General features: G+C 51.6%; 1 protein-coding gene across 1 annotated transcript in view; it reads right to left on the bottom strand.

The window, feature by feature from the left end:
• TNIK (TRAF2 and NCK interacting kinase) overlaps positions 1–12,644 on the bottom strand; it is a 167,361-nt gene extending 154,717 nt beyond the window's left edge. The window contains exon 1 of the mRNA XM_074153949.1: positions 12,333–12,644. Coding sequence (XP_074010050.1) covers positions 12,333–12,389 — 57 coding nt within the window. The 5' untranslated portion in view covers positions 12,390–12,644. The remainder of the gene's footprint in view (positions 1–12,332) is intronic.
• Positions 12,645–13,377: the final 733 nt, after the last annotated feature.

The raw sequence follows: 13,377 nt of genomic DNA, 5'->3' as shown, positions 1-13,377 counted from the left end.
GCTTCCCCCTGAGGGGTGACTGACAGTGCAGTGAAGGACAGAAGCTATGTCCACCCCGGTCTAGCCACGTGGAACAGAAAGGTCTCAGAGGAGCAGCTGGCCCAAGAACCAGAAGACAAAAAATTAAAACACAAAAGGCTCAGCTCTTTTTAAAAGGAAGAGAAAAATGTCCTATTGTTCCATAATTAATGGAAAGCAGAAGAGGTTTTATGGACTCATTGAGAAACAGAGGGTGAACATTAGAAAGAACATTTCAGTATTTCATGATCACAAGGTGAGCTGCTTGCATAATACTGACAAGAAACATAAATGCTGATATCACAAGGCACTTACGAAACTTGGGTTTTAAACGCTGAATAACATTAACGCTGTAATTAAGTCTCATAAGTTTGTGGGTTGGTTTTTTTTTTCCCCTTAACTGCAAAGTAGGTGCTGCAGCCTTCAACCCAGGCATGACTCTGGCAAGGTGCACACATGACGGACACCCCTCTGTTCCCACCACCGAGCAGCACCAGGGATCCATCCCACCCCACAGCCTCGCCACCAGTCATCGCATTGCTTCTTCAGACCTGCCCCAGGGGAGGCTTCCAGATCACTCCAACCTGCAAGGAGCAGGAGAATGAGGGAATAAACTCGAATAACCTCACTTTACGAGGTAACTGCTAAGCCCTGAACAAGCTCATCAGCCTTCCTCCCCAACCGTTTTTGACAGGAGCACGTGCTCTCGTGAATTGCTCCAGTGTGACCAGGACACACGGTCTCCCCAACAAGACACATAATATAGAGCAGCAAAATGTCATGAAAATCAAGGGCAAACGAACACGGAATACAGTCCCTCCCCCTACCACCGCTTCTATTTTTAGGCAACCAGATTAGCTTGGAGCAGTTTTACTCGTTTCTGATAATGAGCAGGGCTCTTGCATCTTCTCTCGAGGACGGTTCCTCTGTGCAGGCGCTTTGCTCCACACCACCAGCACGGAAGAGGTCACGTCAACCGGCGAAAGCAAAACTGTGACTTATTGTGAAAGGGTCTTGAGAAAGCAACTGCAGCTGTGAACTTATGACCCACCTCCCTTGTCAACCACACTGCTTCGGTTTTTGGGCAGTATGGTCCGTCCACCCTCTGAATCACATGATAAAGCCTTTGCCTATTCAGAAGTGTAATGCTTTTACTCCACCTGCTTCTCAAAGGACATGAGCTGGTACACCTTGGAAGTGGAGGTAGGTCTCCCTGTAAAGGACATTTGGCCTTCTCAGGCCTGAACGTGTGTAAGACATGACGGAGAGGCAACCCAGCCATCCTTCAGCCTGTATTGCTCTTCCCCAACTCCACTCACAGCAAAGAAACACTATGGTAATCTTGGGGCACCCCCAGGTCTAAGGACCTTCTGGAGATCACCCCAGGAGGAGCTGGCACCCAGGATCCAGCTGCTCAGTGAAAACCAGCAGCACTGCTTTGTTCTCCCAAAGAGCAAAAATCCTCTTTATTGTGGGTCCCCTTTGGTGCTGAAGCTGGCAAGGATGACAGGAAAGGCATGATGAGGGCTCCCAAGAGCTGCCACAGCAGCAGGACCGCTACACTAATGGTGGGAACTTGCTAAAGACGATGATAATTAGCAAAGGAACAAGACAAAAAGAAGATGCGTAGAAGATTTGGGTCCCACTGCGCTGGCAGTGTCTGGCACTGTCTTCCTTTCAGGAAGAGATGTTTCTGCATCCCTCAGAGAGATCTGTTCCTAAGGTATTACACATCAATTTTCTGCAATGCAACCACTCAACGTCCTTTGGTTACTTCAGACTGCCTTGACAGCAGGGTACAAAGCTTTCCTCCTTCAGGCCCACTCCTTCTCATCTCCTCAAATCTCAACATTCCTCCACAGCCCTTCACCACCACCCTCCTATCTCCCTGAAGACCATGCTGGTGCTGTGTAAGGCAGCAGGATCTCCTCTGGTGGCCTGGTCCAGACTGCAAACAGGCAAGGTCCAGAGGGCAAGATACACCTTGAAACAAGTGGCAGCAATGCAAGGCCTCACATATTCATCACCATTTTTTCCTTCTGAATTTTCAGTAAAGTATTTGGGGTCTTCTATTTGCCCTTTGGATTATGATTTTTTAGGAAGGCCTTTTTTTTCCATGCTTATCTACAATTATGAGATCTAGGGAAAAAAAAATACTCCCCTCTCAAGTTAACTTCTGGTGTCAGGACTTCACAGGATTTCGTGACCGCAGACAAAATCATCAGGCTTTTGACAAGTTAAAAACCTTTTCCCAGGAGCAAGGTACCCCTCTGCCGTACCTTCCTCATGCCCCTCTGCTACGTGAAAGGGCAGAGAAGAGAATGCCCAGGGCACCAACCATCCCAGGTCAGCCCAGGAGCTAATCCACCTATCGCTTCTTGGTGAGCCCCTGCCCTGAGTCACGTGCACCTTCGCATCAGGCTCTCACTTTCTTCTGTGGATTGCAAAACCTCATTTACTGAGGAAAAACATTGGTTCAATACGAAGAAGCATTTGAGAAAGCCAGTAGATGATTAACAAGCAAGTGTTCAAGCCAATTGCTCCAGGAGCACCACAGGTTCCTTACTGCCATAAAAAAACCTCCTCATCCTGCACCCATTTGGCAGGTGTCAGAGGTGAGTTCATGGAGAAATTGTGCCTGGCAAAAACCTCACTGCAGGGGACAACACGGCCACAGGCAGTTCTTTGCCTCCCAGGTTCCCAACTGCAGGTCTCCAGCCCAGGGCTCCCCACCAGTGGCACCACAGGGACCTTCCCATGGAGGATCTTGTTGTGCCTTCCTGCTCTCCCACCAACCAAGACTTCTCTCTCTGTGCTAAGCCCTTGCCTTTGCAAAGGTGGCCATGGCTTTCCATGCTCACCCCACAACTTAGCGCCTACCCACCTCCTTCCCACCAGCAGGCACGTGTCCTCCAGCCAGCTGAGCTGTCAGGCAGGAAGGAGAGTTATCAGGGTCCCCACCCTCAGCCAACACCACATCAATGCAGAGAAGGCTGGGGAGGAGAGGTACAAAGGGTGTTACGTGGCTTTTTTACACCAAGGCCAAAGAAGAAGTAGCATTTCTGCTCAGGGCCTTCGTCTTTTCGTGCTGGAGTCCCCCAGAGCCAAGCAAAGGTGCTTCAGCGCTCTTAAGTACCGGCTATTTTTAGGCAATAATATCCTGAACACCCTTCTTCATCCTGGCTTTTATATCGCACAGCGAAGAAGTTACCGGGATTTGGTGCTTTCTCCTTAACAGGCCATCATTAACAAGTGACTCATATTATATTGCAGCATGAGTCATCTTGGCAGAGGTCACCATCCTAAGCGACAACTAGTCTTCAATTATTTCCTTCAAGTTGAATTAAAGGTATATTGTGATGCTAATTTCGCATCTGCTCCGTCCTATCTTTCCATCCACTGTCTCCGGAGCAACCTGGGGTTTCTCTTCACCCAAACTGCCTCTGGAAGAGCTTTCCCACCGCAGTGTAGTTACAGCTTGTCGTAAAACCTGGGGACACCAACGGGAAGTCTTCCGGATGGATTTTCAGCCACGGCACCTAATGTCTAAGGCAGCTCTCCATTCCTCCACCTGCTTCTGCTCCACAGGGACAACAAGCCGCTGCCCCTGCCACCTTCCTGCTCTGTCCACACTTTATCATGAGGGTTTTCCAAGGATCTGGGGCTTGCCCAGAACCACGTTCAGGCTGCCACACCACCTCACTGCCTCCAAGAGCAGTGGCAAAGCCCAGCAAACAAAATCACTTTGAACTATGCCCAGTGACACATGAACATTGAAGAAACTATTACAGGGCAGGTGGAAGATGAGTCATTTTCAGCCATTTTCTAGCCAAGCAGCTCCACATTTCTATGTGACTCCATCCCCTCCCCTCCATTCGCTCACCCCCCAACACAACGTACCCACCACAGCTCCCCAGCCAGGGAACCAGGAGAAGACAGCACCCCTTCCAGGGCAGGGCAGAGTCACTGCAAGGCGCTTGGCTCAGGGAACGTGGTTTTTCCCATTAGAAAACGTGGCCATTACCAGCCTGGTGACCAGCAGAGCCCTCTGTGTTTATATTTATAGCAGCCAAACACAGCCACACGGGCTGCGAGGTCCACTTTGGAGAGCATTTGTAAACTGCTCTCACCACTGGAATCCCATTTAGCTCTTACAGCCTCTTCGGCCGTAGGAACATGCCGATCCCCACGGAATAGCGATAGGAAGAGCGGAGTCATCCCGCTATTTACCGAAGCTAATCAATACGTAAAGGCTGAAGATTTATTGCAGTGAAGGCAGCCTGTCTGCATAGCCAGAAAACGCATTTAAAGCCCTTTTAATTTCGTTGCCTTGGCCTCTGGTTTTGCTCCAAGAACAGAGTTTTCTTGCGCACCCATCCTTCTCTCCTCCCCAGGTGGTGCCATCTGCAGACACACGCGAGAAGCCCCCCATGAACACCAACCGTGAGCATTCAGTGGGAGGGCTGGAACACCAAAACCACAAGTTTAAGGGCAGTGCCCTTTTCTTTCCAGCCCGGTTTCACGTGCGAAAACAGGTCTACGGCTAATTCAGCATCTCCCATGGAAGCCAGCAGCTTGGACAAACCATGGCCTGTGTTCTGAAGAAGGTCCGTGTGCCCAGGTGGGCTGCACCGTTCAGATGCGCACTAGCCCACCACGCTGTCCTACTCCTCTGGAGAGAGAAGAGTTAGATCCACATTTATTTTTATATATATTAAATATATATATGTTGTGTATATATTATTTATATATATATCATTTTGAATTTTATAATTTTTATATATATATATATATATTTATATATGTAAAGAGAGAGGCACCACCATCTACCAGGTAAATGCAGCTGTTCTGGTCACTGTATCACCTATATGGCCCACAGTGCAATACATTTAAGAAAGATGGTAGTGAGGTAGGGAGGAGGTCTGTACCTTCGTTTGCTTTTGCCAGATTATCTCAACAAAAAAAAAAAAAAAAATCACACTAAGTTTTTATGCCCGTGTACGAAAGAGAAAGGAAAAGGCAAATATATTCTGATTTACAGGGAGATTTCTATTGTTGCCTGGACATCAAACAGCACCCAATTAGTCCTGCAAAGATCTGACCCACAAATTATGAAAATAAATGCCTCCGAAGCTTTGATCTCTTGTATTTCTGTAGCATGCTACGGCGGTTATTAGACACATTTTATTAGATTCAAGCTGTGCGATCTCTTCCTCGGCAAAGGCTCTGCCGCCTCCGATGCATCCTAAAGTCTCCCTCCAGCAGACTAAGGGCATGGTCCCAAAACAGTCACTTCTGTCAAGCACCAAACACATGACTCAGCTGGCAGTCGGCTTTTTCCTGCTGAGTTTCAAAATTAGGAGCACAAAAAAAAAAAAAAAAAAAAAAAAAAAAAACCACCACATTTTTAAAAGAGGTGGGGGGAAGTGTCAGCCACCTAAATTAAATTCTCAATTCCCTGTAAGTTTATAAAGGAATATACATCCCAGGCAGCACCCCTGGCTTCTAAAAAGTGCTGCCCTCAGAAGAATTTATTTGGTTCTGCCCTGTGAAATGCCGTTGCAGGAGGAAGCCAGCAAAAACCGTAACAAAAGGTTTCGTGCCCCGGCGGCAGCTGGAAACCACATGCGAAGAGAGAGACACATCCACCCGCCCACCCACCCACCCACCCTGGAGGAGGCAGCGCTTCAGCCCAGGAGGATGCTAAAAATCAAGATCGCTAAGGCTTTAACTCCCGAGAGCAACTGCCTTGGGCCCAAGTGGGTGCGGAGGGAGGACGGGACCACGTGAACGGCTCAGGTCTCGCTTCCTGGCAAGAGGGTGGTGTTTGCGTGAAGCCATTAATATCTCATAGGGTTCCTGTGGTGGAGGAGGAGAGCTGGTTATCTGCAGCGGAGCAAAGTGCATTGCCTTCTGCTGGGCCTGGGGGAGCCGGCAGCCGAGCACGGGCTGTTTGCTCAGGCGGTACGGGAGGAGGAAATGTCGGTTCTCGGCGACACACGACGCAGCGGGATCCTCCAGCCCTGCCCCGGCTGGTTACCACCATCCATCACTTCCCACCAACACACAACCTTGAACCTCGGGCAAGCGCCGCGGGAAAATTAACGTGCATAAGCAACATTCTCGACCAAAGGGGAGGAAGGTTTTTCTGATTTGCCGTTACAAAATAAAAATCAGGCGTGCAGAGAGATATAACTGAGTTCCGAGTAAACTTCTTATCAGTGTTTTCCAACCTTGGTGGCTTTTCCTCCCCTTTCACTAAGGAACCCGAGGGCTTGGCCCTACGTGCTGAGCATCCTCGTGCTGAGCATCCTCGTTCCTCTGCGGGAAGGGGATGCTCAGCCCCTCGCAGGGCTCACCTCGAAACCATCGTGGAGGGGGAACATGGAGCGAGGGGGAGTCTCCGTTTCCCAAGGATCGTGTCTCTCAGACAACCCTCCTTTAGAAATCGTGAGCGATTTACACGCAGAACGTCAAACCTCGCTTAAACAAATGGAGCTATCAATGACTTCGGCTAGGGGTTTTCCACCTGCAGCCTACAGACTGCTCGAAGCCTTCAGGAGATGGGTCCTGAACCCTCAACACCACCCTCCCCACCCCAAGACACAACAGCTTTTACCCTTCCTCCACCCCACGCACTCTTCTGCCTGGTGGTAGGTTTTTATGAGGAGAAACGCGGAGAACCTAACAGGATTCTCCCCCTTTACATTTGAGACATGAAGAAATGAGACGGGGATCAATACTCTGTCCTTGTGGTGCAGGTCAGAGGCAGAGAAATCGCACTGATGTCTGTAATGATATATATGACATCTATATGATGGCTATAATGACCCTTGCAAAGTGACTGGGGGTGCATTAGGAGGAGCCAGGCCAGGGTTTGCAGAGAGCAGCGCAGAGGTGACAGCACCTTTGGTGTGACCTGGCCCCACATGAATAAGAACTTCCAAGGACACCTCTTCCTTAGCCGAGTGATTAATTTATGGAGATTTACACACAGATGGAATGGAAACAGCTTCCCCCCTCACCCCATACAAACTCTACCACCACATTTACTAAAGCCTGGCAGATAAAAACTACCTCCACATAGCAGGGATAAAAGCCTCCTCTAACTACTTCTTGCACTGATTAAAAAATAAAAATAAAAAAATCAGACACTACTTTAAATACCAATCAAATACTCTTTGTTCCTTCAAACCTCAATTCAACAAAATGCTTATAGTGAAACATCAACCTGCTCGAGCACATGTTTTGCTATAAAATTTGCTCTCCAAATTATTAATTTTTATGGCTGACCAGCACCGGAATACTAGTGAGAATAGGGAGACTCTCCGTGTCTTTAAAAACACCACCCAATTTGGTGTTGTGGAAGATCTCCAAAGATGAGGAAGAGCAATCACAGCACCAGTGCTGAAGGAGAGATGGAGAACTGCAGAAGAGCAGCATCCGGGCTACGCAACTCCAAAAGGTGGAAAAAAAAATAAACAATCAACTATACAGAAGGATTAGAGAGAAGACAGCTTGGTTTCTGTTGTAACTTTTCATGAGCACACGCACGAGAACGTGCATTGGTAGAAGATAAGTGTCTTCACCACCATCAGCACTCCTGGCGCAAGGAACGGAAGCGAGATGCAGAAAAAAAAAGGCTTCGATTTGGACATCCTCATCCCTCTGGGATGATTCAGAGACCAGTACTGTGCTGCCAAGGTTTTATGGTTTAAAAAAAATAATAATAAAAGGCTCAATAATAGACAAAGTACACGGACACAGCCATGGTCTACAGCTTACACACACGCTGAATCACACTGGAAGAGGACAGATGAAGTCCCTGTTGGAAGACCCTCAAGAGTGTCCATCCTCAGGAACTGCAGCTATATATACACTTGTTGAAGATACGTCCCAAATTTTGCATGGTAGCGTATCATGTAAAACACAGCACAAATAAGTATGCTCTTCGTGCCTTTTTTTAATCTCCAGAAGTCATCTCTAGTCAAATTCGTTCCTCTTTCTATTCAGGAAGAAGGTGACCTTTGCAAAAGCTGCCCAAATTCTGTCGAGCCACAGAGTTTTTTAACAGGTGCTGGAAGAAGAAACCAAACGGCTGCCAGGATAATGCTCCTGAGTGGTGGCTTGCAGTGCTTATCCCCCATTAGAACTTCTCCTAAATCTTTAATGATGCTGAAATATGCCATAAACTGACGAAGTTCTGGAAACAGGACCATGCCAGCGTCTTTGTTTGGGTTTTGTGTTTTTGTTTTTAATATGAGAGCTTTTATCTTCATTGCCAATGATCAACTAATGCAAACAAATGGCCACTGAAACTTCACTTCTATACAAAGCAAAGCTAAAGGAAGAGTAGTGACATTTTTGGGTTTCGTCCAATTCTTCCCAGCAACAGCTAATACCCACCGGCTCCTTAATTCTGCGCTGTCTCCTCTCCAAGCCCCAGCATTAAAGGCCAGGCGTTTCCAAAACAACTAACGATTTTAGGATCCAGTTTCCAGAGAGCTGCAGGGTCAGCACTTTGCAAAAGTAAACAACAAAAGCTTGGGTTTTGGTAATGAGTCCAAAACAAAAGCAACATCCAGGTAGGTGAAGAAAACAATTACTCCTCATCCCCCCACCCCAAAAAAAAAAAAAAAAATAATGCTCTTTTTCAGTTCCCAGGCCTCCAGGAAACCCTTCTCTAAGCCCTACAACCCAGGTGAGCCTCGCAAGCCCCTCAGCCTTCAGCTGGGATGTGAGACCCTCGAGATGCAAACAAGATGCAGCTGAGATGTTGGGGGGGCAGGATTTGCTTCCCCCAGGGAGTTATCAGCTCCCTGAGAAAGGTTGGTTTTTTTTTTCCTCCCTAAGAGCTTTTACCACCTCCCACACACCTTGCAAAGCAGCCCCACAACGCATCCAGCTGTGGCATCTCCTGCTGCGGAGGAGCCCCCTGCCACCAACCGCTGCATCAGCCGGAGGCCGGTCCCTGCAGAGGGATGTGGCAGAGGAAAAGCTATTGACCTGAATATTTTAGAAGGATCAAGGCCACTGCCTTCAGCAAGAGATGACAGGCTCTTGCATTCACCGAGACAAAAAAGATAAGGGGGGGGGGGGGAAAGCACCCCCAAACCCAGCCCCATCTTTCTGCTAGCCCTCCCGTGGGGATCAGCTGGGCATTTGCCACCAGAGAGCCCGGCCCACAGCATCCCCCCCCCCGAACTCCCCACACTCATTCGCCTTTTATTGCAAAAACCTGCTTCCCCAACACGGCTGTCAACAGCCCGCGCGGATCCCCGCGTTAATCATTATTCTGCTAATGGCACTGCCAGGTCATTCGGCTATTAAACACGCTGAGTGGACTAGCAAAAATATCTCCTTGCCCGTGCAAAAGAACATTATAATGTAGTTTATCTTATCCCCTTGTCAGTATAATATGCAGCACTACCTGTTCAATGGCCTCATCATTTTAAATTACCGTTTTCTGCAACATTAACAATACTCATTACCAGCATCGCCACCGGAAGATCTCTATTTTAAGAAGCCTTTTGATGTTGAAGGTTTCAACCCTGCCCTTCCCTCACACGCTCAGCCCCTCTCTGCACCGAGACGGGGGATGCTCGGGTACCATGGCAATGAGCGCCGTGCAGAGCCACGGGGAGAAACGTGTCGCAAAAGAAGGCAGGAGCCAGCCCGAAGTGTGCTTACTCCCTGCATTTTAATCAGAATTCAGTGCTTTTGTTCCCGGCTCAGCCACCAGCGCGTCAAGGCCAGGCGCTGCCGCGGTGGAGCTCGGCTGCGTGGCCACCATATACTCGAGCGTGGCAAGAGCACAAGTCCCTCGGTGGCAGGAGGAGGAGGAGGGAAGCCAAAGGACAGGATGGAGTGAACCAGCAGGCAAAGGTCCACCTCTTTTTTTTTCTTTTTTTTTTTTTTTAATATGCATTTGCTCGTTGTTCATGAAACCCAGCCTCCTGCAACATCTCAGTGACTCAAACTTGGAGATAAGCAGCCCGAGCTTTTCCTTTCCCCTCTGCTGGGAATAAATCAGATTTTGAGTCACTACCTGCTCCCCGCGTCTCACATCCCTCACCCCTTCAAACATGTAGGCACAAGAGCAACGTCTCCTCCACCCGGACTCATCTACCAACCCGCAGCAACGTGACACTTCTTCTCTAATAAATGAATTTTTGCAAGGCTTGGGGAATTACTCCTCCCTGCCATGGGTTGGTGGTTGGTTTTTTTTTTTTTGGTTATTTTTTTTGCTCAGGCAGCAAATTTACTATTGATTTCTGATTCAGACCCCGCAGAATGATTCACGCTTCTTGCCCTATCTGCTGAATTTATGACCTTTAGCAATTATTCTAAGTGCTAAAAGAGCTTAGTTTAGAAGAAGATCTATCCCTTGGCAAATTTAAGCTCCTATTCTTGTCTCACTTACAAACCAACGCATCTCTCATCATTTGTAGGAAAAGTAGCAGGTCTCTCCCCATGAGAGAAGCCCAAATCCCTGGGGTCCTGCCGGAGAGGACACGGCTGGGCGGGGGGACACAGCTTTAGGCTCCCACCCCACCATGGGTCGGGGTTTCAGGTCCCCTTCTCTCTGGTTACCCCGAAACGCCAGCAGTGCTCTGCTCGCAGACCAGACGTTGCTGGCGGGTCTCGGGGGGTGGGGGGGAAGGAGGGAGGGAGGGAATATACATTTCCTCCTAAAGCGAAAACAAAACCCTGACTGTATCTGGTGCGCATCGCTGTCAAAAAGCCACAAACACACACACACAAAAAAAAAAACCCTAAGCCTGTGTGGACAGTTTTAAAAAGAAATAGTGCCCCAGTTCAAATAAACTTCCTATCACAGCTGTTAAAAAAAAAAAAAATCATTATTAAAACAAAACATGATTTTCTCGGGGTGGGAGGGAGGGAAAGGGCCCCCTTCCTCTCCCAAACGATATTGCTTTCCTGGATTAACTCCACCAGCTTCAGCAACCTCTCTCCCAAGGCACCTTCCTTCCCACCGAGAGGGGAAACAAGAGCTCCAGGGATGTTTTTTTTTTAAGCTGGACAGTGTTCCCCCCCCCCCAGCTCCAGTCTCCTCTACGCTGTGTATTGCTGAGCAATCGTTTACACTATTAATCAACCAGAAACTCACCAGGAAGAAAGTAGGGCAAGCGAATAAAGATAGACTTTTTTTTTTTTTTTTCCCCCTTGCACTGAAGCAAATAATATTTCTAAAAATACACTTGTGCAAGTCTTCAGCGGATTCTGCTTAATTTTATTTATTTATCTATGCCAGCAGGTTGAGAGAAGCAGCCTCGCTGCTGCCTCCCCCCCAATAAACGCCACTTCTCCACACGACTCCCCATGCTCGATACCAACTCCCTCCTTCTTCTGCCCAAAAAGGATGAAGGAAGGGGGGGGGGGGTGTGTGTGTGAAAGCAGAAAGTTACAGAAAAAAAAAAAAAAAAATAGGCCGGGGGGGGACACACACACATCAGGCCACAGCCCACGCAGAGGCTGACACGTTTGACGAGCCCGACATTTCAAGGGTAATTTTTTTTGGGGGGGGGGGGGGGGAAGTGAGGAGGAGCCCGAGCAAAGGGGGAGATGGATGGAAACGCTGCCGGTGTGGAAGAGCCGGGTGCGGGGAGGGGGCATCCCCGCATCACACCCGGCTCCCCCCATCCCTGTCCGTCCGTCTGTCCGTCCGTCCGTCCTGCGGCACGGCACTGCCCAGCCCCGCCGCCCAACGGGGAGGAAGGGTGTGTGTTTTGGGGGGGTGTGTGTGTTGGGGGTGTGTGTGTGTGTGTCCCGGCTGTCCCCCACCCCAAGAGGGGGTGCAGGGGACCTCTCCCTGCGGTGCATGTGTGTGTGTGTGTGTCCCCCGTCCCCCGGGGCCGTACGCACAGGCGTGCACACACACACACACACACACACACACCGGGGTGTGCGTGTAGACCTGTGCGCGCAGGCACGCATGTATGTGTGTGTATATATATATATATGTATCTATATACACACACGTATATATAGCGATATACATACACACATGCGTACACACGGCTGCGTGCATGCACGCGCACACGCTTATGTCTCGATATTTACATACGTGCAGCCGCACATTCCCCGCACACACAGCCCCCCCCCCCCCCCCCAACCCCCGGGATGGAGGGATGGATGGAGGATGGATGGATGGTTGGTTGGGGGGGGGGGGAGGAGGAGGAGGTAGCCGCTCCCGCATCCCATCCCACCCCCCCCACCCCATCCCATCCCATCCCATCCCATCCCGGTCCCCGCATCCCCTCCGCGGTCTCCGACCCGTCTCCGCGCCTCACCCGCAGCGCCGAGAGGTCGATCTCGTCCAGGCTCCGCGCCGGCGAGTCGCTCGCCATGTTTCCGCCGCCACCGAGCGGGCTAGTTGGGGGGGGTGGGGGGTGTGTGGAAGGAGGGGAAGGGGAAGGGGGGGGGGGGGGGGCGGCGCTGGCGCTATTTAACGCCTCTCCTCATGCGGGGAGCCGGTACGGAGGAGAAGCCGCCACCGCCGCCCCTGCCCTTCCGCCTGCAGCTAACGCGGCTGGGGGCGGCCGCGGGCTGCGCCGGGATGGCGGCGGCGGCGGCGCATCGCCCGGCCTCGCCTCGCCGCCTCCCCGGCCCAGCGCCGCCGGAGCTGTCTGTCAGGGCGCGGGGAGGGGGCGGCGGCGGCGCGGGGCGGGGGCGGGCCCCGCCGGCGGGGGGCGGGCGGGGGGGCGGGCAGAGCCCCGCCCGCACCGGGAAGGGAGGGAGGGAGGGGGGGGGGGGGGGGGACCGGTCCGTGCCCGCGCCCCGACGCCTCCCGGGGGGACCGGTCTGTGCAGCCGCCCCGCTGTTTCTAAGGGGAGACCGGCCCGTGCCCCCCGTCCAGCCCGCACCGGAGGGGGACCGGTCCGTGCCCCCGCCCCGCCGCCTCCCGGGGGGAACACACACAGGGACCGGTCCGTGCCCCCGCCCCGCCGCCTCCCGGGGAGTACACGGGGACCGGTCCCTGCCCCCGCCGTGTCGCCTGCCGGGGGGGGACACGGTCCCTGTGCCGCCCCACCGCTTCTCGGGGGACACACGGGGCCGGGGCCGTGCCTCCGCCCCGCCGCTTCCTGGGGGGGGGACTGGTCCCTGCCATCCCCGGCCCGCACCGGTGGGGGACAGGATAGGTGCCACCGCCCCGCCACCTCCCGGGGGGGACCGATCCGTGCCCCAGCCCCACCGTGCCCGTTCCCGGTGGGGATGAAAGGGTTTGGGGCCGGGGAAGAGCCGGGTCCCTCGGGAGGGATGCGCTGGTTCGGACCCCGGGGGTGGGTGCGGTGGGGATAACTGCTGCGAAGGACCCCACCGTGTGTCCTGCAGCCC

The sequence above is a fragment of the Numenius arquata genome, chromosome 9, assembly GCF_964106895.1.
Source record: "Numenius arquata chromosome 9, bNumArq3.hap1.1, whole genome shotgun sequence".
NCBI lineage: Eukaryota > Metazoa > Chordata > Aves > Charadriiformes > Scolopacidae > Numenius > Numenius arquata.
The sequence above is the reverse complement of the archived record's forward strand: the minus strand, read 5'-3'. Positions and strand labels throughout refer to the sequence as shown.